This window comes from Triplophysa rosa, linkage group LG5 (assembly GCF_024868665.1).
Source record: "Triplophysa rosa linkage group LG5, Trosa_1v2, whole genome shotgun sequence".
NCBI classification, from domain to species: domain Eukaryota; kingdom Metazoa; phylum Chordata; class Actinopteri; order Cypriniformes; family Nemacheilidae; genus Triplophysa; species Triplophysa rosa.
In genome coordinates this window covers 10,984,291-11,012,019 of record NC_079894.1, presented here as the reverse complement: position 1 = coordinate 11,012,019, position 27,729 = coordinate 10,984,291, and the positions used below count along the sequence as shown (strand labels likewise).

The following is a 27,729-nucleotide window of genomic DNA, read 5'->3' as shown; positions in this document are numbered from 1 at the left end:
AGGCAATAGCGTAAGTACCAAGTGATTCAGTCCTGTAGTGTGAACTTGCCTCTAGCACTTTTTAGCTAAGACTTTTGGACCAGCCACCATGTCAGGAGTGTGCTTAACGCACCATAAAATGCTGTTTACGCAGACATCTCAGCAGGTTTTTGGAACAGAACGACACAGTAGTTTCACTGGACTTGCTTTTGAACAGTACTGTCTGATCTTCGCGGAGGGACAAAGAGACGTGCGCTGTTACACACCCGGTACAGTGGGTGGCGATATGCAGCTAAACATGCAGGTTGCGACTCGGGAGCGAGAGCGCTAAAGAAAACCTACTTTGCTCGTAGACAGGGTGGAAACAGTACAAAGCTATTTATTGTGGTGAATGAATGTGTTTGAAAAACTTGCAAGAAACGGCGAAGGAATTTATGCATAGTAGGTGATACAGAAAGTAATAACACCTCTTATACATGTAACGTTAATTAGAAAGTTGGTAAGGCGATGTTTTTGTTGTACACTAGAACGTCTGTATGTGTTTGCGCACTATTACTAGTACTAGATCTTTACGCAGTTCTTTACCTACTGTTCCTAAAGTGAACGTGAACATTTGTGCAAATTAAGGGATACTCCACCCAAAAATGAAAATTCTGTCATGAATTAACCCCCCCAGTTGTTCCAAAACGGTATATATTTCGTTGTTCTGTTGAACACAAAGACTTGAGGGTGGGTAAATGATTTTGAATAAATGAATATCAATTCTTGGGTGGAGTATCCCTTATCCCATCTGAACTAGTGCAATTCTTATCTTAATGTTTAGGTCTGCGCTGGAAAATTGTAAGATTTATCTCACCTCTGGGCAAGCACCATGGAGGGTATGTTAGTAAATAACATCTGTATTTGTTTCATCGATGCTTGTAGTTGCTTCAAGTAGAATATTGATATAACAGTCATTTTCGACTTCAGGCTGTCAGATGTCCTGTTCATTTTATGGTTGCAAGAGGACCTACAACAGTCCAGAGGCACTGAGTAGCCATCTTCAGGACCACAATAAGAACACTGCCCAATCTCTCCCTGGTATTTTCATTTTAAACCATCTCAATATATAAACATCTATTCTGATTTTGATGGACCGTTTGAGATCTTTTTACTCTTTACTTTGTGTTGGTTACTTCAAGAACGTTCCTTATCAAATTGAGTAGCCGTAAATAATAATGTCAGTTTGGTGTCTAATGCATCCCCTTTATTTTCTAGGGAAAGTTTTCCTGTGCTCTCAAATAGGATGTGATGGTTCGTTTAACAACATGCAGCAGCTTATGGAACATATGAGACATCATTACAAACCAAATAACTTTTTTTTGTAAGTGTGTGTAGTTTTGCTTTAGTCTTCAGTGGTGAACCAAATTATTTTTAGTTTGATGGAAAGTTTTGTGCAAGCTGCTTAGGCCTTTTATGTGTACCAGCACTTCTGTACTAATATTTGTCCTGGCCTTATTTTGTGTTTAATAATATAAACCCGTTGCTTTTGTATTTTAGGTGTGAGAGCTGTCGGGCCAAACTACGTTCGTACCGCACCCTTCTAAAACACCTTCAAACCTGTGCTAAAGTCGCTAAGAACAAGGCTGCAAAGATAGAGACGGGAATGGCGCCTGATGCTGATGCTGCTGGTGTTCCTCTCACCTCTGATGACATTGTGGTTAAGACCGATCCAGACGACTCAAAGGAGCCAGAGGATATGGAGTCTACGCCCACTTTGCCCACACATCAAACACACATGCCAGTGACCCAGCAATCTCCAGAAAACAATGCATTCACAAACCTAAACTCTGCTGGCCCTGCGACTCTGTTCCTCTCCACTCTCAGTTCTGCCTCAACCCCAAATCTTCCAGAGACTCTCTGCAATCTTTTTCCACCCACTTTGTCTCCTGTTAATCCAGCCTACCTACCAGATCCGGGCTTGCAGCAGCAGCGGTCACCCAGGTCTGGTCCTCCCAGTCTGCCCTCTTCACCATTACTGCCATCACCTCCAGGATCAAATGCGGTCTGGAGGAAGAACCAAGGTGAATGGATATTATAATGCTTTCCTCTGTAAGTGAGGAAAGCTGATTCCAAACAAGTTTGTTAAATCACAATGTTCTTTACATCATCCTACATTTTACACCCTGTTCAAATATGTTTTTTAAAGTTTGCTCAACTGATCTCACCTGCTTATCAACAGGTGTGAGTCCTTTTGAAAGTGAATTATTATTTAAGTGACTTTGGGGGGAACAATGCCTTGGCCTTGGCCGCTTTGAGTGAACTGTGTTTTGTCGTGTTGCACCGTTCTGCCAGACCCTCCCGGGCCTCTTTTGCACAGATGGAACTCTCCAAGCAGTCAGAGTTTAAGTAGAGATGAGATCCAGGTGAGGCACAGAGAATCCACACACACATTCCTTGAGGGAAAAATCAGATCTTCCTTTAAATTCCTTCAAGTGCTTTGGGTGCTAATCCTTCTCCCCTTCCCTCCTTTAACCGGGGTCATTGTTTCCCTGGGTGTGCCATTTAGTTGAACCCTGCAGATGTGCAAAATCGATCCACTCCCATCCACTCTAAATGCATACATGCAGGGGTGCACTAACAAATGTAAAGAGATATCAGGGAGTGTGCTTTTAGGGCTGTTATTCCTTTATTGATTCCCTTCCCATCAGCATTTGCAAAAATCTGGTGGTCATTTCTGGCAAAAGATGGTGTTGAATCCTAACTCATTGTGTGTGGAGACATACCTGCTTTCCCAACACTCTTGTGTCAGTGTTTATTTGCCTGAACTGGATTATGTTGAATGCTTCTCACTGCGTAAATAATATGTTGTTCTTGGGTGTATGAGCAGATGCCAATGATTATCGGGATGTTCTGTTTCCGCTCGCATCAATCATGCATTTGTCTGCTTTTTTTTCTTTTAAAATGTGTCTGTTGTGTGTTGTTGTGTCTGTTCATATGTCAATTCACCGTGATTTAGTCTCTGTGAATGTAAACTGATCTTTAAGTTATTTTTTAAAATATGCCAGGTCAGTCCTTCAACTGTCGCATCCTGTGGGAACACACCAGAGGAAGATACAGTTGCCTACAATGCGGACACTGTACCCCAGACCGGGGGGAGATGACCGCTCACATTGAGTGCCAGCACAAGAATCCAGGGGGCAAAGTTCACAATGACCCTGGTATTGCTCTTATGCATACACCACTGAATGACTTTGTTTGTTTATAGGGCGGACGGAATAAGAAGGTTCTAGTCAGTCTTGGACCAATGTTGTTGTGTTATTCTCTCTCAATTTCAATTCAATTTCAATGTAGGTGTGCTTAATTGGCATGACAAAGTGTACATTCCTATTGCCAAAGCATTTGCAGCTGGGCTGCATACAAATAGTGCAATATGTAAACAAACGAAAAGAAAGATAATAATAGTAATAAAATAAAAAAGTGTGATGTATGTAGTGCACTTAAAGTGGTTTATATAATAATATAATATAATATATGTAAATATATAAAAACAGAAATGGAGTATAGTTTAGACAAGATTTACAAAATCAAAATATACATTTAAGTAGCAGAATAAAGAGATATAATAATATAATGTTATGAACATATATTGGAAACGTCAGGGCAGTTTGATTGTTTTCTCTTGTGTTGTGTTCTCTCTTTCATGGTTCTGGACATGTTGAGGTTCAGACTTCTGTTTGCAAATGACTGAATCTTTTGTGCATTTTTACAGATACGGAGGCGGCTCCTTCTTCCTTACTGACTAAGACTTCACTACACTCTGAGAATTCAACATATACGCAGCTCTAACATGAAATAAGATGATACATTTACTGATTGAAGTATGTTTCAGCTTTCAAAACGGAGATAAACTGTTTTCATTTCACTGAGAATGAGAAATCTAAGCATCTCTGTGGTCTGGATCTGTCCATTTATCACAATTTAAACTTGAGCTTAATCTTGCTTGTTTAAACTTGCATGTGTTTCATTGAATAGTTTTGAATAGTATCTAATATTCTCAGTATATATTTAGTTGTTGGCTGGTAATGAAAATGGAATAATTTGTATTGTTATAAATTCAATGTGTTTGTAGTGTTTGCAAACTAAAAATAAATCAGCCAGAAACAACCGAGTCTGAAGTTTATTTAATTGTAGTATAGTTTTCAATGGCTGCATCGAGTAAAGAATGTATTCTTTTTACAGTACTTAAAAAACATTTTAGTGATGGGTGGAGAGTTTTTCAGCATTTGCATAGTGTGTGAAAAAATATGAACGAGAAGCGCTATTCTGCTTTTATTTTAAAACTGTCCGTGTCGCGGCCATTTGTTCAAACTTGCTTCTATGGGTGTTCGGTTCCGGGTTTTTTGGAGTCGACTCCTATTCTCGACTCCGACTTTTGGAGTCGATGGAATCGACACTTCGACTCTTTACTGCCTTTCAAAACGGGCTCAGGAATACGAATAACTTCAGAACGCTTTATAGGCTAATTTGTTTCCACAAACTTGATTTTGATTTGTGTCGAGTTCTGCGCACAGACTCACATTTAAGCATTGCGCGACGCTTTCATTCAAAGCAACTCACAAAGTCTTAACAGCTGTTTAGAGAAATAAAAGCTTGAAGAGGGACAGATGAAATATAGGAGAGTTTTTAATGAGAATGTGAGAATTGAATGTGATCGGATTGAAGGTGAAGAATGAACGGGAAATATTGCGTGCCCTTACCAGGCGTCTCTCATGCTCTGATTACCGCAGTGTTTTGGATCAGATGTAAATGTGTACAGTCAGAGAGAGTGGAGGTATGACTTTCACCTTAAACTTGATTGTTTGTAAATGTTATTACGAGATACGAGAGTCGATTCCTGTCTTGGAGTCGATTCCGACTTTAGGGACATTAAGAGTCGAGGAATCGACTCTTTTGGAGTCGACTCCCCATCCCTACTTGCTTCTCCCTTCACACTCCTGCAGATGTGTAACAGCGATGATGTGCATTCAATCTACTTCAACGCTTGTGTAAATAAACCAAACGACCGGAACATAGGAAACAATGGAGAACATGGTAATAATACTATAATGACACTGCCAGACAGCCAGTAGAGAGAAATATGCATGATGTTACAATTAAAGCAGCTGTATTGGAAAGACTCGAGGCCAACGTTTCTGTGTTGACTGCCAGGATGCTAATTTAGCCAGCTAGTCATTGAGCGATGCTAAAATCAGAAAACCATCGAAAATACTCCAGCGTTTTATGTAAATGTACGTTGTGACAAATGTGTGTTTACAGAAACCCACGTGTCTTCTTCAAAACTGGATTTTACATGGACTGAGTTCCTACACGTACCATAGCAGTCCAGTTAGCCGGCTGTGTTTCAAAACCTAGTGTGCTGCCTACACAGACAGATTGCATAGATAGGCGTTCCCACACGGCTGTGATGCCCTAACGTGCTTATGTGTATTGTGCTCAATAGGTTTTGAGTCACGACCACCATCAAAGCATAGATGTGAAATGTTTGGCTTTTCAAGTCAACAGCAAAGCGTATGTCAACAAATATTTAAGCAGAGAATGCAAGTTTATGCTTTGTTACTGTGGAAATACCAAAATAAACATTATGGGACAGTTTCCCTGACAGGGCTTAAACCTAGTCCCAGACTAATTCAAATTTACAGGTGTCTTGATCGAATACAATTTAGACTGGCATATCTTAAAATATGTCAGTGTGATTGTTTTGTCTCGGTTATGTTTTTTGTTTAGTATGTTTTTAAAGACAACTTAAATATCTTAATTTAACTAAGGTCTAGTCCTGTCTAAAGCTAATCCCTGTCCGGGAAACCACCCCTATAGACTTTAAAGGTGTAGTTGTGTATTACACGTTCACTGGCAAAAATGCTTGTTTTCAGAAATCACACAAACTAAGTAAACATGGGCAAGAAACGTATTAACCACTGAGCTAACACTCACAAGCCTATCTGTAATTTGGTTTCCATTACCAAGAAAAGCCGTAAAGGACAAACCACAGTGCAACACCAAGAACTGGAGCAAGTGCAGAGATAAAATATATATGTGGTATTGAGAAATATATTAAAGGAGTCATACGACACAGCTAAAACTAACGTTATTGTTTGTTTTAGATGTAATGCAATGTGTATACACGATTTAAGGTTCAAAAACACTGTATGTTCCACATACCGTGCATGTTTGTATCTCCTCTTTGCCCCGCCTCTCTGGGCGATTTTTTACAAAGCTCATCGCTTTGAAAAGCGAGGTGTGCTATGATTGGCCAGTTAACCAGTGCGTAGTGATTGGTCGAATACTGCAAGCGTGTGACGGAAATGTAACGCCTCTTACCATATTTGGAACATCAGGTTCCAAAGCAATTGTACTGACAGGTACGCCCGCCTTACTTGCGTATACATTTGGGCGGTCTTAGTCAAGTCACACCACGAACTGATGTAGATTTGTGGGGGTGTGGTTACACGAGGCGTTTCAGGCAGGTCTGGGTGAGCATTCGCTTTTAGATAGAATGCATTATTTGTTCCGATACTTACATTTTTGCAATTTTACGTGTCTAATACATGCATGGGCAACTTATAACGCACCAAAGACACAGAAAAACACGTGTTCACGCCATATGACCCCTTTAAGAGAACCTATTTCAAACTAAGGTCTTTGTTGTACAACAAACTACTGTTCCTACTATTGGCTCCATGTTATTATTCTGTACGGAACCAAAAGACTGACAGGTGTCTGTTGTGTCCCCTCAGTGCACTGTACAGGTGAAACTAGAGCTGGGACACAGAGCCCAGCTGAGGAAGAAAGTCACTACAGAGGGCTTTACACATGACTGGATGGTATTTGTTCGAGGCCCTGAGACATGCGACATCCAGCACTTTGTGGAAAGAGTTGTCTTCCGCCTTCATGATAGCTTCCCAAAACCCAAGAGAGGCAGGTGGTTTTGTGTGTGTACCTACGCTAGTATCACTGTAACTTTGTACTTTGTACAACCATTCAATACAGTTTACATTGTAGGTGTTTGTCAAGTATGTGTGCACCTACTTTGTTCTGAGGTTGTTTTCTTCAAATTTACGGTGCTGCCTTGCATTATATTAATATTTAGTATAAATTGTATTGTAATGTGTTACAGCAAATTTAAATATAAGAATGAATGTAAAATACTTTAATTATAGAGCAATTCCAGCATTATGAATGTGACATTTGAAGTCGCAACTGAATGATTATTCAACCAACCAAACCATCTGTTTATTTTTTCCCAAACATCTGACGATAGAGTCCAGGCATCAGATAAAATATTAGTCTGTTTTCTGTTTAAAATGAGGGAAATATCCGAGCATTGTGGATGTGACAAAAAAGGACACACATTTCTGGGAGACATCTTACTTTGTGGGAGTTCTGAAAATTAAATTAAATTAAATCAGAAGCAACAATAACCAACAAATGGAGAAGAAAGGACTCTTCATAGAACAGAAAATATTTTATTTTCGTTTCTGCATTTATGAGAAAGAAATGTTCTAAAAAAATCTAAAAGCTGCACTTACCTATGGAAATTTATTTTAAAAAATGCCTTTAAACTTTAACAGAGACATTACATAGATATATGTACAGTAAATCACCAAATTACATCTGAGATATCAGTATGCTAAAAACGTTAGCAAATTTTGGAATTGCTCTTTTTTTTTGGAACATCATAATTTCAGATGATAAATACTTTTCCCGTCCCAGTTAAAGATACAGCATAAATACAGATTGGATTTACAGAGTGTAAACAGATTGGATTTACAGAGTGTAAACATTTTATACCTGTGGCATTTTCCACATAGCTGTGGTTGTTTGAGTGGCCCGACCCGTCTGCTTCTGGATTAACCAGTGGCATGAGTTTGAAGTGGGATTACCTGTTTGTCTGATACATGGCGGACGGGGGGTAGTGTGTATGGGGCTGTAGGACTGTTTGCGAAATTAGTTTAAAGAGTACATAACATGAGATCATGAAAATTACAAGTTGTAAATCCGAAGGTGAATGAATAACAAAGTTATTGGCTTGGGAAAAAGGGAGTCGACTCTGAATCACGCAACCGAGTCGTCCCTAGTCCGATTCGCGAACCGCTGTGGATTTACGTCACTACATATAGTCCCCGCCTATGTTTTGCACGGACTGCCTGCGAAAACTTCACTCTTCTCCCCCAAACACTGTAGCTATTGAGCCTCGTTCGTGGTAGACCAATCACAGCAGACTAGACCATCTGACCAATCACATCAGACTAGGCTAGCGGAAAGGAGGGGATTAGACAGATGAATCGCGGAACGAATCATTTGAGAGTCAGTCAAGAAGTAAGGTAAGAATAACTACCTATTATTACGAAATAATAGTGTTTTTACACCTTATATGTACATAAACTTGGGCACTCCATGAACCAAAGTAGGACCTTAAAAATCCCTAGTTATGTACTCTTTAAAAATTATTTCTGATGCAGAAATCACTTTTAATGTGGCTGTATCTTCATACGGTACTTTTTGAAATTTCATCTTACTGTTTACATTTATGCATTTGGCAGACGCAAGCGACTTACATTGCATTATCCTATACATTTGTTTCTAAGTATGTGCAATCCCCTGGGATCGAACCCACGACCTTGCCGTTGTTAGCGCCATGCTCTTACCACTGAGCTACAGGAAAGCTGTTTAAATGTCGTTTTTTTATGTTTAGCTATACATGTCATATTGTTATATTGAAAAACATCTTTCTCACACAGTTTGCAAAGAGCCTCCATATAAAGTTGAAGAATCAGGCTATGCTGGCTTCCTCATGCCCATAGAGGTCTATTTCAAAAACAAGGTGAGCACATCCCTCAGCCAGATGGTGTTTACTACACAATCAACACTGTTTCTTTTTTTACTTGAATAACTGGTATTTCGAGCAAACTGCATTAAAAAGGTTGAGCAATCTGCTGTGTGAAAGTAAAATGCCCAGGGTGGCTTATTTTAGGCAGAAGTTGTAGCCCATATCAGAGAAACGTTGCGATGGGTTTTGCAATTCGGTGTAGATTAAAGGTTACACAACTCGGTGGACAGGACTATTTGTAGTGGGAGCAAACAAATTTTACACACACATGAACAGGGAATATATATGCGGCTGCTGCATTACATAGAACTCAACTAAGGGTAATTGGTAAGAGTACAATAATTACTAACCTTTATGACTTACCTTCATTGGGATATTGTTGTCATTTTGTTTATTTGCTTTTTTAGAATTCTTGGCAGAATATTTGTGGTGTTTTTCCATTTTCTCTGTTGGATTTTCTCAAGTGTAACCTACTGTAAATGTTTCACATGCTGCTCAGTTTTTAGGGTGCAATTTTCAGCCATTTTTACTTGTATGAATAGTACATTTTAGGGATATCTTTCACATCTAAACAGACTGATCATGCTCATCTCCTTTATCACAGGAAGAACCTAAAAAGGTGTGCTTTAATTATGACCTTTTCTTAAACCTGGAAGGGAATCCGCCTGTTAACCACCTGCGCTGTGAAAAGCTCACATTTAACAACCCCACGCACGAGTTTCGACGCAAGCTGGTCAAGGCCGGTGGGGTGTGTGTGACTGTTTGTCTTGGGTTTATCTGTACTTTATTATCAGCTCTTTCAAACGTACAGGCTCACTTTTTTCCACTCTTTCTCATTGGGTTGTGTGCTCATCTCAGGTTATAGTTGTTCCTGAGGGAGCTGAGATGATGCCGAGGCCCAGTCCAGATTATCCTATGCTGCCTACTATCCCTCTCTCCGCCTTCTCTGATCCCAAGAAGATCAAGTCCTCTCATGCAGTAAAGGTTAGTAATGAAATTAGTAATTGTAATATTTAGGTTAAAAAAATACGTTGCTTGTGTTTTTCATTTGATTTCCAAACTTATACATGATGTACCCACAACTCCAGTTTTTTGGTAGTACGTTTTTTGTACGTGGCTTGAAAATTTGCCTTGTGTTTGGATTTATAGCGTTGAATGGCTTGGAGGTAATTCTTCTGTACTTGTCAGGAATGAAGCCTAGAGTATTAGTTTTAAGCGGCTACCAGATTGTCATCATGTACATCATGCATTCAATATTGACAAAAGCTTGTGTTTGTAGGAGGCTAGTAAAGATGGAGGTAGTGGGAGCAGCAAAAGTCTCAAAGCCCATAAGGCATCCAAAGAGCACAGAGAGCGCACGCGGAAAGACTCGGAGAGCAAGGCCACATCCAGAGAGAGCGACCGCGAAGGGGGTAACTCGTCATCATCGTCCTCCTTTTCGAAAAAAGCCTCAGACTCCAGAGGAAAAGATGAGGGGAAAACCATGCCCAAAGCTGCCTTTAAAGAGCCTAAACTAACAGTCAGAGAGTCCAAGATGGACAGCACTCCTCCGAAGGGTGGAGGAGCCCTAACAATTGGTGGGGGTCAACTGGACACTCGAATCCCAAGCAAGCGGCCCTCCTCCGCCACTGAGTCTCCAAAGCTAAGTACCAAGAAACAGAAGCGGTTGGGGTTAGATGGCATAAAGGGACCTATAAGTGGAGCCTACAGCAGCAACTCTCCCCGCATCACCTCGACAACACCCTCCACTTACACAGAGAAGAAAACTGCGAAAGATAAGAACCACTTGCCCAAGATGAAACCGGAGGTGCAGGAAATGAAAAGGCTGCCAGATTCTGATGAATCTAACTCTGAGGATGAAGTCTCTTCAAAATCTGAGGTATGTATTTAACACAAATTATAGGAATGTGCAAAAGCACGTATTTCAAAATCATCAATGAGTATATTTGAATGGATTTAAGCTCAAGGTGCTGTTCCTTTTGAGTAACAAGTATGTGTTCTCTATATTCAAAGCATTCGGCTCCTTCCAGTCCATCTAGCTCCAGCTCAAGTTCCAGCTCTGACTCTGATTTTGAACCCTCCCAGAAGCAAGGCCAAGGTACTGAGTTCCGTTGTGCAAGTTTGGAATTGTATTTTCCTTAGTGTTGCATGTATCATGACGTTAACTTAAATGTCCAGGGCCGCTGCGTTCAATGGTAGAAGATATGCGGTCTGAAGGTTCTGATGATGATAGCAGTTCTGAGGAGGAGACACCCATTAAGACACTGACCCCGTCCAACCACGACTTTCGGTTTGTGCCATTTCCTCTCAGTTCAGTTTTGATCTTTCTTGGATAGATTTGCAAAAAAGTATCTGTAGTAACATTAATGTAAACACAGCGGGTTTGTTTTGAGTCAGTGTAAACAGAACTGGATTTGTGGCATTTGTGGCATTAGGCTGTACACAGTGTACAGTGTAAAGTGTGTTCCTGTGTAGCTCAGTTGGTTGAGCATTGCGTTAATGTAAGGTTGTGGGTTCGATCCCAGGGAACACACACTGATGAAAGACATGTATAGACTAAAATGCACTGTAAGTCGCTTTGGCGCCTGCCAAATGCATAAATGTAAATGTAAATGCAGCTCAACAGACCTGCTATTCTCTTGTGTTGTTAAAGCAGCAGTATGGAACTTTTGCTCACAGGTTCCCCATGTGGTTGATAAGCGCAATTGTCTGTTACCAGTGTCGTAAAAGAATGTCGCTGTATAAGCTTCCCACTGGGCAGCGCAATACATGTGAATTTGTTTACTAAGCTGATAGAATCGGCGAATGCAGAAACGTCGTTTGGAAACCATGTCGCACTCTTCCGCAGGCAGGGGATGGGTGGGGCTGTGTGTACCGACCCGAACACAGAACTTACAGAGTGTGGTTGTAGCCTCCAGGAGGCTGCTCAGGTAGCAGTGGCAGCATCCGGTTAAGAGTTGTTTTACCACTGTAATATTTTTTGAGACAGTATTTAAAGGTTGAAAAACTACAAAGTGTTGCTTTAAAATGACTACCAAACCCATGTAGCCCTTTGAATTTGCTTGCGATTCACTGTCACGTTCAATATTGATTTCCTGTTTTCAGTTTCAGTATGGACAGTGAGAGTGATTGCAATGAAGAGTCCCGCCCTCCCAGCCAGGAAGCCCCGTCACCTCCACCGAAACTCAGCTCAGCAAACCTCAAGGTAACATTACTCATAATTTCTTAAAGAGTGATTTCTGTTGAGAATATCTTCCTTTGCTGTAAACTGTGAGTGATGTAACTGCAGATCATGACACACTGACTGAAGTTGAAAATGCATGATAAAACTCCTGTCAAGCAAAAGCCCTGAGGTTTGGTTTGCTATTCATTTTAAAAAGTGCCTTTGTGTCCTTTGTTAGATGTTAGGGAAAAAGAGTCCAGACTCTTGCACCCGTGAGAAGATGCTCAAGAGGGGATACGACAAGGTAGGAAGGGTAAATAAATCAATCATATTCATTATTAATAGCTGAAATACAGATTTAATTGTACGTAAAACTGCGAGAAACATTTTTAACAAATGCTGTGACAACAGGCCTATACAGAGGAGCTCGTGGACCTCCATCGCAGACTGATGGCTTTGAGAGAGAGGAATATTTTGCAGCAGGTAAAGTGTTTTCTGTATATGTGTAGTTGACATTACATTAAGTGCTTTATTTTTGTCAACATCAAGATTTAGGGTTGTGATGCATACATTTGTGTTTGTGTGTCTATTTAGATCGTAAACCTTATAGAAAAGACTGGCCATTTCAATATCACCAATACAACCTTTGACTTTGACCTGTTCTCCTTGGATGAGTCAACTGTACGAAAACTCCAGAGCTACCTGGAAGCCACGTCCACATGACACAAGTTCCTCGCTCCTTTCCTTTAGGAGAAGCCTCAGAATTGACTGGTGGCAGAGGAAAGGTATTGAAAATAACGTATAAATGCACAGGAAACAAAACAAACAAATAGAAAAATCGTTATACTGTAATAACAAACTAAGCAAAAGAGAACACCAGGGGCATAACGGGGTGGTATTCAGGGTTTATTAATTAAAGAACAGCATTGCATATTGCACTAAACTTAAAGAAATGGCACAATACTGTCCAAAATGGACAAGATCTCACCGTAGACACAGCAGTTGATACACCTTATTTCAAATAGGTACATTTCAAGACTGTTTTTTGCACCAAAGCTATAACACTGGTGGAATGGATCTCCTGCTCATGCCTGGAAGGGCCTTTTGCAAGCGCAGAGAAACTGTGTTCCCTCTCTACCCTGTTACATTTCTGCTCCATCATATGTGTCAACCACTCAGCACAGTGTGGTTGCAGGAAAAAAGCCAGATGTGATTAAACATTATCAACAACAGCATTGTTAGCTGAAAAAAGTACATACACAAGCTTTGCTGGTGATAGATGCTCCCACAGTTCAGCCAACGTGGAAAAACTGCCTTTGTAGTGCCTTTTACAAAATGTCATGTTTTTAATGATAATTTTAGTGACCTGTCAACATAAAAACGCCTGAAATTGATGTTCAAATCCTATTTAATTGCGTTTAATACCTGCTAAGAGAGAACACATAACGAGAGATCTGCTTTGCATGTAAGTTGGAGTAAGGGCTTATACATTATCTTTTGTTTCTTGATGTTCAGCAACATGAAGTCAATTTTTTGTAGTTTATTTAAGTAACTGTGCACTTTTTTCGTGTCACTTCAGTGCTTTGTAATTATCTCAATACTATATTTATGATTATTTACTACTTTTTTTTTACATAATATTGACTTGCAAAAATGTACAGATTTTTGTCAATGTTTTTAATGCATCTATTGAAGTCATATTATTGATTATTCAATCACTTGAGAGAATATGCACACAGAATGAAGATGAAACGTGTTTTGTCTGTACTCCCAATGGTGCAATTGGAAAAAAGTCTTCTGTCAACCTGAAGTATTATACAAGTGAAAATGTGTTTGTGTCGAAAACCTATTTGTCTGATGATGCTTTTTAAAAAGCGTAACTGTTTGACATGTATACTTCATTGTCGATTGCCAGTTATTCTTTTTTTGATGCTAAGTAATATATGGTTATGAAGTAAACAATGTTTTCAGTGAAACATTTGTGGCAGATGTGTGATACCTCATGGGTAAATCACGGTGAATTACAGTATTTGTACGATAACATGAATATTTTAATAGTTGATTTATAAAAAATACATTTAAGTTAACATGTATGTTTGTGTCAGTGGGCATATAAATCCTCACATGCTCACAGTATTTTTCTGATGTGAGCTGTGGACAGTTGAGAGACAATTAAACTGAACACAACTGTGGAATTTAGCTCCCTCTTGACATGACAAGAAGCTTACTTGTGTTTTTTTTAGTTTTCTGGATATTTTCCAGGTGTCCAAAGTATTTTGTGTCAAAGAGCATGTGAGAATGAACATTGTGAGACTCAGTCAGAAACTCACATTATATTTCCACACAGTGGCTTTCGTTTTATAACCCATTAACAGGACTGTTCCAAACACTGATGAATAGATTACAAAACCATAGAGGACTGGTTTAAAGTTTGTTAAAGCTCATTATCCGTTTTGTTTATATCATTGTGTGTTTATTTATTGTCTTTAGACCAGCAATGCTGAAAGCTATGACAGGAGGAGTAGTTTAGGGGTTATTCCAAGTAGTGTCATTTCTAACAATTACATCTATCAATGTGCGGATAACAGAGGTAACGTTACACATATTTCACATTCCTGTAGCTCATTGGCAGAGAGCTTCTTTAGCAGCCCAAAAGTCTCGGGTTCGAATCCCAGGAAGCACATATATTGCTTAAAAACGTATACATTGAATGCACTGTCGCAGTCGCTTTAGATAAATACACCGTGTAACGTAACGTTACCCTGTCAAACCCGTCACTTTATGAGAACCTCGGTGGGAGGACTTTAATTTTGAAGTTCAATACCGGAAATGTGATGTTTTGTTGAAGCCAGATTGTCGTTAATGCCAATGGTCGATTTGCCGGGGTACGGAGCGGATGGAGTGCACGGGCGTCGTTTTTACGGTAAATCTGGGGTTTTGTGTCTGTAAACACAACAGTGATGCTAAGAATGCGTTTATCGCGTAGACGATTTTTAGATAATCCCCATAATCCTCCATTTTAGGCAAGCGATCATGTCTCGGTAGTTTTCTCCTAAGATCAACGGGCTTCTAGCCGTCGTGGCTCTTTTACGTTAATTCCTCGAAAAAGACTGCGTATCAAATAAAAGAACGACCATATGGGTGTGGACTGACCTACTGTGGGAATTATACTAACGACATGATTTAAGCACACCATCGATGGTTAAGCCGACGAGCCCATCTGGGTATGATAGCTGCTAGCACTGGTATACCATTGCCTTGACAACCATTAACGTTACAGATCAGCGTTTACGTAGATATCGGGGCGCAATAAATGCCTTTTCCGTGTTCTATACGGTGACGCATATTTAACTTTAAAACAAAGTGGATTAAAAGCAAGCATGTTTGAATATGCCTTGGTGTGAGCGTTTCATGGCTTCCGTAATATTATGAAGCATGACTTTTTCGTTTGTTTATTTAGCAGACACTTTTATTATTTTTTTATCCATATCGATTTTTTTTACTTTGCCAAAAAATCAACAATGAACACACTATACAAAGCTATGTTTGTTGAAATAGTATTAGAATAAAAATCGTATTTTATAAACATTAGAAAGGTAACTTAGAAAGGCGAGCTGTAATGTGTCTTGGCACGTGTCATTTAGCCATCCAACGCTTTGCTCCTCCAGGAAGAACGTGAAAGTTCCTAAAAAATGAGTTCGCAGCAGTTTCCACGTCCAGGACTCTTATCTGGCCTAGGACAAGGACCAGCACTAGCACTTGGCAATAACACTACAGGACTTATAGGAAGTCAAAAAAACACAGGTAAGCTAGTCAAGATATGTGCTCCGTAAGTCATTTTCAGAGGTCATTTAACACTATGCTGTCAGTTGTGACACAGTTCTGTTGGTTTAAGCAGGACGGGAAGACTCTAATAATGCTCCACGTGAAGTGGTGTCCAGTGGACCTGCTATGATTTTCAGAGATGATAAGCAGGAGACAGTGGTGGTGCGACCATACCCCCAACCCCTGACTCAGCCCCCACCTCATGGAGCTCCTCCCACCCTGCCACCTCCTCTCCCTCAACACCCTGTTCATCCAGGGATGCCTGTCTCTGTTTCAGCAGCAGCAGCATCCCACCTCCCTCAGGGTCTTTCCTTAGCCTTCACAGAGGGCCCTCTAAAGGTACAGGTGTTCTATACTTAATAACTACTAACTACTTCAGGCCGTACTTTCTCGGGATGTGAATAACGTTTATGCATTTTATTCAAAGCGACTTGCAGTGCATTCAAGCTACATTCGTCTTACATATGTATTATTAACATCAGTTTGCTGGCCATTATGACCAATCTCTAGTACCTTTGTTATAAAGCCCTAACATCTTCCTAAAATCTATTTGAATAAGACCAAAGTAAACATTTTCTTTTGTCTCTGTTCTGTTAAATCCAGTCTGCCCTGAAGACGCCCATTTCAAGCCGTGTAATAGCTCCAGCACCCGTGTCAACACAAGGTCACCTCACTCTCCCTTCTAAGGTGCCTGGTCATGTCACAGCTACTATGGAGACCACACAGGGCCCTGGTATACCTGTGGCAACCATCAGTGGTCAGCAGGTTTGTAATGCTTTTAAATCAAATACATCAGAATCAGTTTTTCTGCACTATAATGCTTTTTTATAATGCTGTATCATTTGGCTGTTTAGTGAATCCTAAAAATGTTACTTGTGAAAATGGCAAACCACAGCATATCAGGCAATATACAAGAATGTGCATTAAAAACCATAAAGCTCACTGGGGGAAAGAATCATTGGCCACATTTTTTTCCTGAATTCCATGTGGTCTAAAATAGTTTTGTGTCTCACAATAAGGGTCACACTGGTAACCTGCATCATCTGATGACCAACGTGCAGATCATCCGCAGTGGAGCTCCTGCACTGCAGATTGGTTCCTCTGCTGCTCCTCTGCATTCATTTACCTCCCATTTACCTAGAGGTGAGTTTGACCAATGTCTGACATTTCAAACAGTTTCTCGTGTCTGCATACTGACTGCATTTGTCTTGTCGGCGCAGGAGCTGCTGCAGCAGCTGTGATGTCAAGCTCCAAAGGAACCACAGTGCTGAGACCAGCAGTTGGTCCAAGCTCCGCTGCAGGGCAACCTACAGTCCAGCACATTATCCACCAACCAATTCAGGTACTGGGGACTAAGTTAGTACTTAAGATAATAGATTATAAAGGGAAAGATCACCCAAAATGATAATACTGTCATCATTTATTTACCTTCACCTGTGTATTACAGTCTCGGCCCATAGTCACTACCTCTACAGCAGTGCTGCCTACAGTAGTGGCTCCAGTGTCTGCCACAAGACCTCAGTCTCCGGTTATCACCACAGTGGCTGCCCACTCTGGAGACATGGCACATGGGTAAGGCTCGTTCACTTTAGATTTAATGCTTTCACTTATTTTAATGGTATGTGCCTCAGAGACACGTAAACTGTCTGATATCATATTTTTGGATCTAGACGCTCGCCGTTGACAATCCACCCACCCCCAGCAGCTTTGAGTATTCAGCGCCCTCCGCCCTCATGGGACACGCCCACACGCATCACCCTGCCCTCCCACTCTGCTATTGCTGCTCAGAAAGCTCTTCACTCTGTTGCACAGGTTGGAAATTTTCCTCATTTTTTTTTGGAAATATTTATTGGATTTATTTTAATAGCAGATGTTAAGTAAGTCCCTCTTTTTGCTTTGTTGTAGAAACCTATTTTTAGCACTGTGACGCCTGTTGTTGCTGCAACAGTGGCTCCCATTCAGGCAACTAACACTGCACCATCACCCGCAACAACAGGTAGGTGGGAATACTATAGTACACTTATTAATATAATTGCAGGAATGCAAATCACAAGTTGGTCACGATACCAAAATTTTATAGTATTACCAATTAATTATCATTATAAGATTCCGATTATTATAAATGTTAACAAATTCAAATAACAGCATATTCAAGTTATTCTTCAATATATTTTCAAAATGAGCAGCAAGTATTTTTCTTAGGATCAAAGCAAAAGAGTGATGCACTCATTGACTCTAAATGTTTTAGGTATGCACGGAATGTTCGGCCATTGAAAATAGCAAAAAAACGCAAGTTCGGTGTTCGTCCGAATATGTGAAATGGCCGAATAAATTTTACCGAACATGACTCGTGATACGATCAAGTAGATCAAGTCTCTTGGAGGAGAGACGTGAACTGAAATGGTTGTCAGTCAGCATCAGTCAGAATTGCTTGCATTGGATGTTTTTTTTTTCTCAAATTATTTTGCAATGTAACCTATAATAATCCAACAGTTTTAGTTTATTCATATTTTTAGTTTATAGGCCTAATGTGGAATGACAGTTTTTAATGAAGTGTTTTGTTGTAGGGGTACAGAGTAACTTTCATTACATTCTTTTAGCAGTCAGTTTTAGGCCTAATTAATATAGGCTATTCATGAAGGGAGAGGGCTCAATTTTTGTTTAAATTTACTTTGTTTTGCTCAATTTTATATTAAGTTGTATTGTATTTTATTGAAAAGCAAGACAAATTATAAAAAGCACATTTTGACTATTCAGTTTGTGCAATAGTGAAAAAACAGCTTAATAAATAGAAGAAATGCAAAAAAACATGTTCGGTGTTCGGTATTATTCGGCCTTCGGCCAAGTGTTTCACATCATGTTCGGCTTCGGCCAAGAATTTTCGTTTCGGTGCGTCCCTAAAATGTTTTTAATTCTATTAAACAGCTCTTATATCTTTCTAAATATATTCCAATAAATACTTAAGTTATTGCTTTCAGGTTCTGCCCCCCACAGCCAAATATCCAGTAGCAACATTGTCACGATGGCTGTTGCCTCCCACTCTTCTCATGCCTCAGCAGTGACCACATCCACCATCCCTGTGGGTAAGACACTTTTCTAAATTCGTTGCAGTTTACTTCAGATATTTAAAGTGGCAGTGCAGCATGCTTGTGACTAACCTTCGTAAGCCAACAAACTATTTATTTATTGATGTCAATTTATTAATATAAGCTATAAAATTGTAACGAGAAATTGTGATTTAAAACATTTTGTAAGGCTTGAATGTAGTAAACACTATATTAAAGATTGCTTGCAAGATTGTGAAACCTGTGTACTAAAGGATTTCTATTGTCTTTTAGCTAAGGTAGTTCCACAGCCCATCACACACACTTCACCACGTATCCCATCTGAATATGCTGGAGAGAGGGGCAACCTCATCCCTATCTCAAGTCATCGCTCCTCCCCCAACCCCATCACCATGGAGAACCGCACTGACAACAGGTAAACTTCCACCTTCAAAATATTACGCATACTAAAGAAACCAAGATTCTACATTTTATACAATGGTAACTATCGGTGTCGTGCACTTAACACCTCAACGACAACTGCATAAATAAGAAGATTCATGTTTTAGTGTTTGCTTTTTTAAATATTAATCAACGAATTAAACTTGCCACAATGCATGCTGAGAACTTTCAAAGCCTTGTTTAATGTAAAATTTGTTTGTTCAGATTACACTTTTGGGAAAACTGACACATTATGGACACAACCACTAACACACAAGGGAATAGTTCATTCAAAACAAAAAGTTCTGTCATCATTAATTTACCCTTGTGTCGTTCAAAAGCTGCATATGATTCAAGTTTTTCTGTGGAACGCAGAAGATATTTTGAGAAATGTCTCTGTGTTTTTATATCTATACAATGAAAGTCAATGGAGTATGTTGTTGTTTGGTTACCGGCATCAACTTTTGTGTTCTGCGGAAGTAAGTACACAGTTTTGGAATGACACATAAATAGAAGAATTTTACTCTTTGGCCGAACTATCCCTTCAAGAGTCCAACAAATTAATCTGTGTTTAGGGTAATCTTATTCAGTATACAATATACACAAAACAATACATTGACCCCTACATAAAATCTTTGTTGGGGTTTACTTTATTTCCTTTGTTGGGGGAAATATGAAGTATTTTTTTTTGCTGTGTGTGTGTGTTTTGGCTGTTTTTATTAATGCTTCACAATGCATTGTAGATCATCTGCAAAATTTGGGTAACCAAGTGTCTGTGTGCCCTCTGCTAATGAGTTATGTTATTGTTTTTTTTAGACAGTCTGTTCCAGTGCAGTTCCAGTACTTTCTGCCCACCTACCCATCAGGACCATACCCGATGACCCACACTTATACCCCTATAACCAGCTCTGTGTCATCCATACGGCCTTATCCAGGTACCACTGGTGCAATTAAATCAAATGAATCCTCATTGTGTAAAGATTTTACGCAATATGATCCCTCCCTAAGCCTGTTGTAAACATTACTGACCAATCATACTTGGTGTTGCTTGAGCCATATTGGTATCCGTCAGACCCGATGTTGTTGTTTCTAATAGAAGTGAATGGACATCCTGTGCGTTTGCTTCATTTTTAATAGACTTACACGGATTTGATGACAGAATGTTTGGATGAACTATCCTGTTAAGGGTTGTCAAACTCTGTGATGCTTTTTATTCGTCTGTATTGCAACTTTGTTTGCCTGTTGTGTGGATGCAGTAACTGCTCAGGCCCCCAGTGCAGCCATGCCTGCCCAGACCGGCGTGGGAGTTGCACCAGTTCATTTGAACTCTATGCAGCTGATGACCGTGGACCGTATTACCCAGATCAACACCCAGAATATTCAGCCGGCAACCATGGCAGCACAAGGCATCCAACCCATGCCCATCCCTGCCCAGGGTCTGCATACGTCTGCTCAGATCACCACCCCGAACATTCAGCCCACACCAGTCAACCAACAGCCCCAAACAGAATCCAAAGCTTCAGGTGAAAAGCCTCAGATGAGCTCTGTGTCTTACATAAACTAATAAAGGTCCAAGGCCATTTGACTGGCTCATACTTTAGAAACCCCTTAAAAGCTTGGAAATTGAAAAGTAAAAAAAACGTAAACAGCATGTGCTTCTGGACCATTGTTGTTTACATCTTTGTAGATGGTCTGTAGATGCATTTTGATCTGCAAAAGCAAAACCATTTGGTGATGGTTTTGTTGTTTTTTTCTCCCCCAGTTGTTCTGGCCGATGGTTCCACACTAGTTGCTAACTCTATTAGCAATGCGTTCACCAACAGTCAGCCTGCCACCACTGTAACCCAAACACACAATCATAGTGCAAACTCCGGAAACCCTTCTATGGTGACTTCACCTCGACCTAGCATTTTGCGCAAGAAACCTGCTAATGATGGGTGAGAATCCTACTGTCGGCCCACTCATGGTGGTTGAAATGCTTATTTTTGAAGATTTATTTTGCAAAGTTGTGGTTTAGAGGATTGTTAAATCTGACTCTTTTATTTATTACAGTGCTGCCATTAGGAAGAACCTGATCCCAGTTCCGCTCGGTGACTCCACAACTCCCAGAATGGATGGTGCCATCAGGAGTGCATCAGGATCACCTCGTCCTACAGGGTAATGAAGTATTCTGACTGGTTTTACAAGCTTGTTATTTAAAAATCAGCTTGAAACACAATCGCAGTCTTGCCTTATAAAAAAAAATCTTTGAATTCATTGACAGCGTGAAGCACAAACCTGACATCCACTTGAGCCTCACTCCATCAGTGACTGGGTCAATAGAGGCTATTCCCCCCCAGGGAAACGAACAGCAACCACAGCACGTGGGGCCACCACCCTCTCTGCTTCCCTCACAACCTGTATCCGCCCTTCTGACCTCAGCCACGCCCCCTTCTCAACCAAGTCCTGCCTTCTCAGCCATACCTGCTGCCATGGCAGTAACTTCGCCACTCCCCTCCATGGCTAATGTAGTGGCCCCGCCCACTCAGTCAGCAGCCAGTACCACATTGGCATGTGCCATTAGCTCCACCCTCCCAGAAATTAATATTAAACAAGAGGTGGAGCCTATGGATACTACAAAACCAGGTATGCACAAGTGTTCAGAATGTCCTATTACTTTATTCAAGGAATAGGAGTATAAAGCAAAAATAACCAGTTGTTCCTTATAAGGCAAACGCACCCCCACTCAATTTGATACTTTATTGGCACGCCACATGTTTTTACCAGCCAAAAGTATTTGAATGAACAGCATCTTTCACCTTGTACTCTTTCAGTGGCATCAGGGCCCAACAGTGGCGCACAGATGTTGGCAGTACCAGCTGCAGACATGACTCCAGGAGCTTCACCCAGGAAGAAGCCCAGAAAACAGCAGCACATCATCTCCACCGAGGAGAGCGAGATGATGGAGGCCAATAGCACAGATGAGGAAAAGCTCCCACCCAAACCCCACAGTCATCGTGCGGAGAAACGCAAATCCCCTCCTAAAGAATACATTGGTGAGTTCTTTCAGAGTTCTGTTCAACCACACCTGTCTATAATCCAAAAGGCCATGATTGGCTAGTTAATTGCATCTTTCCAAAAACTCTGATATCCAAATCCGCTGTTTTTCAGGAAATGGAAAAACTCTGTACTTTTTGTGTGAAAATGGGAAGTGTGTCAGATATGAGTCTAGCAGCGGCATTCTTAAACCTGCTGCTGTGACTTCTGTCACTAATGTTGATCAAAGAACAAGAGAAAATAAAAATTCTATGTGTTTTGTAGTTTCAGTTATAATTCTTCTGTATTTAATGTGGAATTTAGTGGTCAAGACTGTAAAGTGTTTGAGAAATTTCAAATTGTATATAAGGGCACAGATATGAAATAACAATGGGCTTGTAAAGGCTTGTTTATATTTCACTTAAATTAAAAGGTTAAATTTTGATATCTCTCAATTATACTTCAGTGTTGAATGGCTATAATTAAAGGGGTTATATGGCATGAACACGTGTTTTTCTGTGTCTTTGGTGTGTTATCAGTTGTCCATGCATGTATTAGACACAAAAAATTGCAAAAATTAAAGTGTTGAAACAAAAGATGCATTCTATCTAAAAGTGAATGCTCACCCAGACCTGCCTGAAAAGCCTCGTGTAACCACACCCCCACAAATCCACATCAGTTTGTGGTATGAGTTGACTAAGACCGCCCAAATGTATACGCAAGTCTGTAATGTCAGTACAATTCGCCTATTTCACAAAATGACGACAGAGACCGGAAGTAGGGAAAAACGTTTTCCGGCCGCACTGCTAGTGCTGCCATAGCCACTCATTCATTCATTCAGCTTGTTTTCTCACAGGCATTCATTTTATTTACCAAAACAAAAGTAGCATATTTTGTCCGATTTATTCATGGTTTATTGGGAGATGTAAAAATAGGGAAAACGAACATTGTTTTTTGAGCGATTTATTTATTATCAAGGTCTGATATATGCTAGACAAATCAGCATGAAGGGAGCGCTACATGCCTAACTTCTTCTGGTCTCCGCAACTGTTCTGTGTAGTGAACGGAGCTAGAGCATTGACCGGACAAGCTTTTACCCTACTACCGGTTTGTACACGTCATGCTGTGAAATTGGCCTATTGCTTTGGAACCTGATGTTCCAAATATGGTACAGTTCCGTCACACGCTTGCAGTATTCGACCAATCACTATGCACTGGTTAACTGGCCAATCATAGCACACCTCGCTTTTCAGAGCGTTGAGCTTTTTAAAAAAGAGGAGATACAAACATGCACGATATGTGAAAAATACAGCGTTTTTGAACATTAAATCGTGTATACACATTGCATTACATCTAAAACAAACGATAATATTTGTTTTAGCCGTGTCATATGACTCTTAAAATTTAAGAAAAAAATTATTATATACTACGGCTGTAGCATTGGTATTGACAGTGGTCAAACAATAATTTAAAACCAAGCTATTTAGACTTTACAAATCGTACTATTTTAACATGATGGACAGCTGCTGTGTGCCAGGATGCCAGAATAGGCGGGGGAAAGCAAAGGACAAATCATTTTATTATATACTTAAGGATCCCGAATCCCTGATAGACAATTAAGTGGTTAACTGCAATAAAACGTGCTAACCAACACGTCACCGCTATCTCTTCCTCTCTGTCGTTATGCTGCCAAATCCTAAACAAGACACATGAAAGTAGCACTTGCCTTGTCCAGCTGTGCAATCTCAGTGGGCTCCTAACACAACCCCATCGTATCTGACCACCACCCATGGCTTCAATGGAGGGTCATTTAGGTTTTTTGGGTGGAATGTTTAACCTGCAAGATCAGTGATATAGCTATGCTGGCTACCTACAAACAAGAACAGCTAGGGTCGATTACGTCAACACAGTTGACTTACCCTTCCAAAGCAGGTTAAAGCCGGCAGACTCCAAAGTTGAATATCCATTACAAATTTCACGTCAATTTTTACCACTCCAGGCTTTTAAAGAGTCTCCAGAGTAGGACGATGAAAAGTTGATGAGGTAGTTGTAGATATTAGGATCTTGCAGGTCAGGGAAGCTATCCGTTTTTTATTCGTACACATTAAAAGCACCCTGAGGGCATTATTGGGATCTGTTAATGTGTAATCTATTAAGTTTTGCTATGCACAGGTCTATGTCTTTTAAATTAAAGTGCGCAGTGAACTCTGTTGCCTTGAAACTCATGCTGGCGCCATTCATTTCATATTCGCTCCCGGCTGTCACTGCCTGCCAGTATGGCGGTATAAACAGAATGGGTCACGTGACTGCCGGAGCTCTATAGATACATCAGTAGTAGTACTGATATCAGTGATGCAGGTTTTCATCCATAGAATGATGCCATTAAAGCAATATGAAAAATAGACTTTGTGTTGTAATATGGAGTATTGAAATTAAATTATTAGAAACATTAAACATCACTTTCACTTTTCTTCATGCAGATGAAGAGGGAGTGCGGTATGTTCCTACTCGAGTTCGTCCTCCCATCACTTTGCTCCAACAGTACCGCAACCCATGGAAAGCAGCATACCATCACTTCCAGAGACACAGCGACATCCGTGTCAAGGGTCTGTATAGGTTATAGGGCACACCGTATCTTATCATTTTTCCAATTTTGCGATAATACAATATAGTGTGACATTTTATGGTCTTAAGTCATTGAATAATACATGTTTGTGTTATCTATTTATAGTATCTCAAAACAAACCCATTCTCCCCCATTCTCCCAGTGTTACAAAGGTGTTTTATTTTAATGAAGCAATAGATAAAATCATTTTGCAGCCTTCTGGTTGTCTTAGGGATTGAAATGTATAAGCTATACCCTTTGCAGCATTCCATTTTCCATCAATAATAAAATATAATGTGATTATTTCATTGTTATAAATCAATAAAATAATGCCAGTTCATGTTATCCAATCAGAGGACAAGAAGGACAGCCTGCAGGAAGTGGCCAATCAGAAAGGAGTGGTGTGCAGAGCCCAGGGCTGGAAAATTCACCTCTGTGCCGCTCAGCTCATGCAACTGGTCAGACTTCTGTTATGTTAACCATACCAAGCAGTTTATATAATAGGCTTTGGTCTTAACACTTGTTATGTATCTTTAATCTGCAGACTAATCTGGAGCATGATGTCTACAGTCGTCTAACAAGTCTCCAGGAAGGCCTCATCCCGAAGAAGAAGGCTGGAGCTGATGATGATCTTCACCGTATAAATGAGCTCATACAGGTGTGATCCACCGATCGCTTTCGACCACTTGTGATGTCAGATTATCAATAAGCACTAAAGTGTGTAGTTTTAATCATGACTTTAATGTTTCACTGCACAGGGCAACATGCAGCGCTGCAAGCTTGTGATGGATCAGATCTCGGAAGCACGTGATGCCATGTTAAAGGTGCTGGATCACAAGGAGCACGTCATGAAGCTGCTAAATAAAAACAGCAGCACCAAGAAGCTCAGTAAGCTGAAGCGTAAAGACCGAGCATGATCGTGATCACAGGACCGCGTCAGTGACACAGTGCCCTGCTTTACTGCTGTGATTCCAACAGAGGAGATCGGGTCTTTTATCTGGCAAACTCTTCCTCTCCAGGCACACAGATGCTTTAGGGAACAACTATAAATCTGACAACTGGAACTTGAACAGTTTATTTTAGGGAAGTTTAAGATTTTGTTTTAAAGTGAATATACATATTTCTCAGTTAAAAAAGAACAGCCACAGATATCAGTAAAAGGAATGCTGTCTTACCGTCGTATAGATTATATTCATCACGTTTTCATTTGGGTGCCTTGAATGATATGAGGGTATTGGCAGTTGCTTGCACCGTATTAAACGCTGAAGAACAGTATTTCATAACGGGCATTTATCACTCCAGAAGGTCACAGTTTGCATCGTAAGTGCTCATAAAGCCATAATGATGACATCCACACTGTCCTAGTAAACACAGACTGAGCCTGAGAAAGTATTTTATCACGCATGCGTTGTGGAAAAAGTGAAGGTGCTTTGGTAAAATGGGAGTATCGTGCCTTTCAGCATGCCTCACAAATATGGGTTTAATATGGTATAGATTGTGAAAACTGTTGAGAGGAGTTCATTCTCTGCTATGACCTGTAGATCTGTGAGGATCATGTAGATCCAGCTCTGGAGGGATTTCACTCATGCATAAAGGGCGGTGAGAGTTTTCAGATCGAATTCAGAAAATTGAGAAGATAAGTTAGTCACAGGTCTAATTCTGTCATCATTTATTCACACTCTTCTCATTTCAAACATGTATGACTTGCAGAACACAAAAGAAGATATTTTGAAGAAAGTTGGTTACAGAACAGCGCCGGCACCCATGGACACAAAACCAGTGCAAGTGAATGGGTGCCAGTTTTCTTTTGTGTTCTGCGGAAGGAAGAAAGTCATACAGGTTTGAATTGACAAGAGGGCGAGTCAATGATGACAGCATTTTCCTTTTTGGGTGAACTATTGCATCAAAACAAAAGTATATAAAAGTATTTTTGTTGTTTTCTTCTTAAAAGAATGTCATGATTTTTTTTCCAGTTAAGTTGCTTGAAGCAGTGTCATTTGTGGCCAACATTGTATACTGAACGATCAGAATTTCTTTTGAATTACATTTCATGTTGCACTCCGCTGCATCAAGTAAAGACACTTTGTTCATCTATTTGTGTGGTTTTTTTTACTCCTCCGTGGCCTCATTTAAAGGACAGTTTTTCTTGTTTCAATTATTTTACGTGAAGCAGCATATAATTAAATCGTTTTACAGCCTTTCTGGTTGCCGGGTTGGAACATAATGCTTCACGATAAGTCATTATCAGTTTGCTGGGTGTGTCTGTATTGTTTGGTGTTTCTAAGCACTTAAATATAATTGAAAGTTAGGTTCATTATCCTACCAATAACAGTTTTGATCTTTATCCTACCAACATGAATTATGAATCAATAACAGTTTTCTTCCTCAAACGTTATTAATTAGACTTATCTAAACAACCAGTGTGTGCCTTGAAACCTACTGTAAACAATCATTGTTTTATTTTATCATCGCTTATGAGAACCACTGTTTATGAAACGCCCAAGCTGTACATTGAGACTATATATGAATACACTAGAATTTACTGCTTGATAGCCGTTCTGACTCAAATAATCCAGGCTGGCCTCTGACGTGAGAAGTCCAAAAGGCATGTGTTATGCAGAAGTCACAGTTAATGGGTAGGGGATTTCTTTGATAAGGATCAGCATTTCAGAGTTCACTTTACAGGCTATTCACATTTAATCACGTAGAGCCACTAAAGAACTGCTGCTTTTGGTTTTAAAGACTTTGTCTAACCGGTGTTCCTTTGTTGCTGCTCAGCACAGCTCAC

At 40.1% G+C, this 27,729-nt stretch overlaps 3 protein-coding genes across 14 annotated transcripts; all 3 read left to right on the top strand.

Moving 5' to 3' along the window:
* The first annotated feature begins 296 nt into the window (after nt 1-296).
* znf414 (zinc finger protein 414) lies at nt 297-4,115 on the top strand. 10 transcript variants are annotated; one of them, XR_008962981.1, is made up of 8 exons: nt 297-708; nt 803-857; nt 949-1,059; nt 1,237-1,342; nt 1,519-2,042; nt 2,314-2,384; nt 3,027-3,179; nt 3,731-4,115. XR_008962981.1 is itself a non-coding variant. In XM_057334110.1 (8 exons), exons 3-8 carry the CDS (start codon nt 851-853, stop codon nt 3,805-3,807), a joined length of 978 nt encoding a protein of 325 aa, XP_057190093.1. In that variant the 5' UTR covers nt 297-420; nt 656-708; nt 803-850; the 3' UTR covers nt 3,808-4,115. The 10 variants fall into 10 exon arrangements, 8 of the variants coding, with proteins under 8 accessions (XP_057190093.1, XP_057190092.1, XP_057190094.1 ...); XM_057334110.1 differs by lacking the exon at nt 2,314-2,384 and having other exon boundaries at nt 297-420; nt 656-708; XR_008962982.1 differs by lacking the exon at nt 3,731-4,115 and having other exon boundaries at nt 2,201-2,384; nt 3,027-3,078.
* Nucleotides 4,116-4,945: 830 nt separating this feature from the next.
* Nucleotides 4,946-14,217, top strand: mllt1b (MLLT1 super elongation complex subunit b). Of its 3 annotated transcripts, none has more exons than XM_057335133.1 (12): nt 4,946-5,052; nt 6,756-6,936; nt 8,760-8,842; nt 9,453-9,596; nt 9,707-9,832; nt 10,128-10,727; nt 10,862-10,946; nt 11,027-11,138; nt 11,954-12,053; nt 12,250-12,315; nt 12,423-12,494; nt 12,606-14,217. In XM_057335133.1, the coding sequence occupies exons 1-12, from the start codon at nt 5,041-5,043 to the stop codon at nt 12,732-12,734; spliced, it is 1,710 nt and encodes a 569-aa protein (XP_057191116.1). In that variant the 5' UTR covers nt 4,946-5,040; the 3' UTR covers nt 12,735-14,217. The 3 variants fall into 3 exon arrangements, with proteins under 3 accessions (XP_057191116.1, XP_057191115.1, XP_057191117.1); XM_057335132.1 differs by having other exon boundaries at nt 12,250-12,324; XM_057335134.1 differs by lacking the exon at nt 9,453-9,596 and having other exon boundaries at nt 12,250-12,324.
* A 604-nt stretch (nt 14,218-14,821) lies between these two features.
* Nucleotides 14,822-27,053, top strand: sap130b (Sin3A-associated protein b). Its single transcript, XM_057334851.1, has 21 exons — nt 14,822-14,934; nt 15,680-15,815; nt 15,910-16,175; nt 16,440-16,601; nt 16,856-16,979; nt 17,057-17,178; nt 17,284-17,408; nt 17,507-17,648; nt 17,742-17,832; nt 18,815-18,919; nt 19,175-19,316; nt 20,138-20,256; nt 20,578-20,844; nt 21,084-21,258; nt 21,374-21,478; nt 21,585-21,946; nt 22,135-22,356; nt 24,817-24,942; nt 25,296-25,399; nt 25,486-25,599; nt 25,700-27,053. Exons 2-21 carry the CDS (start codon nt 15,704-15,706, stop codon nt 25,856-25,858), a joined length of 3,144 nt encoding a protein of 1,047 aa, XP_057190834.1. The 5' UTR covers nt 14,822-14,934; nt 15,680-15,703; the 3' UTR covers nt 25,859-27,053.
* Nucleotides 27,054-27,729: the final 676 nt, after the last annotated feature.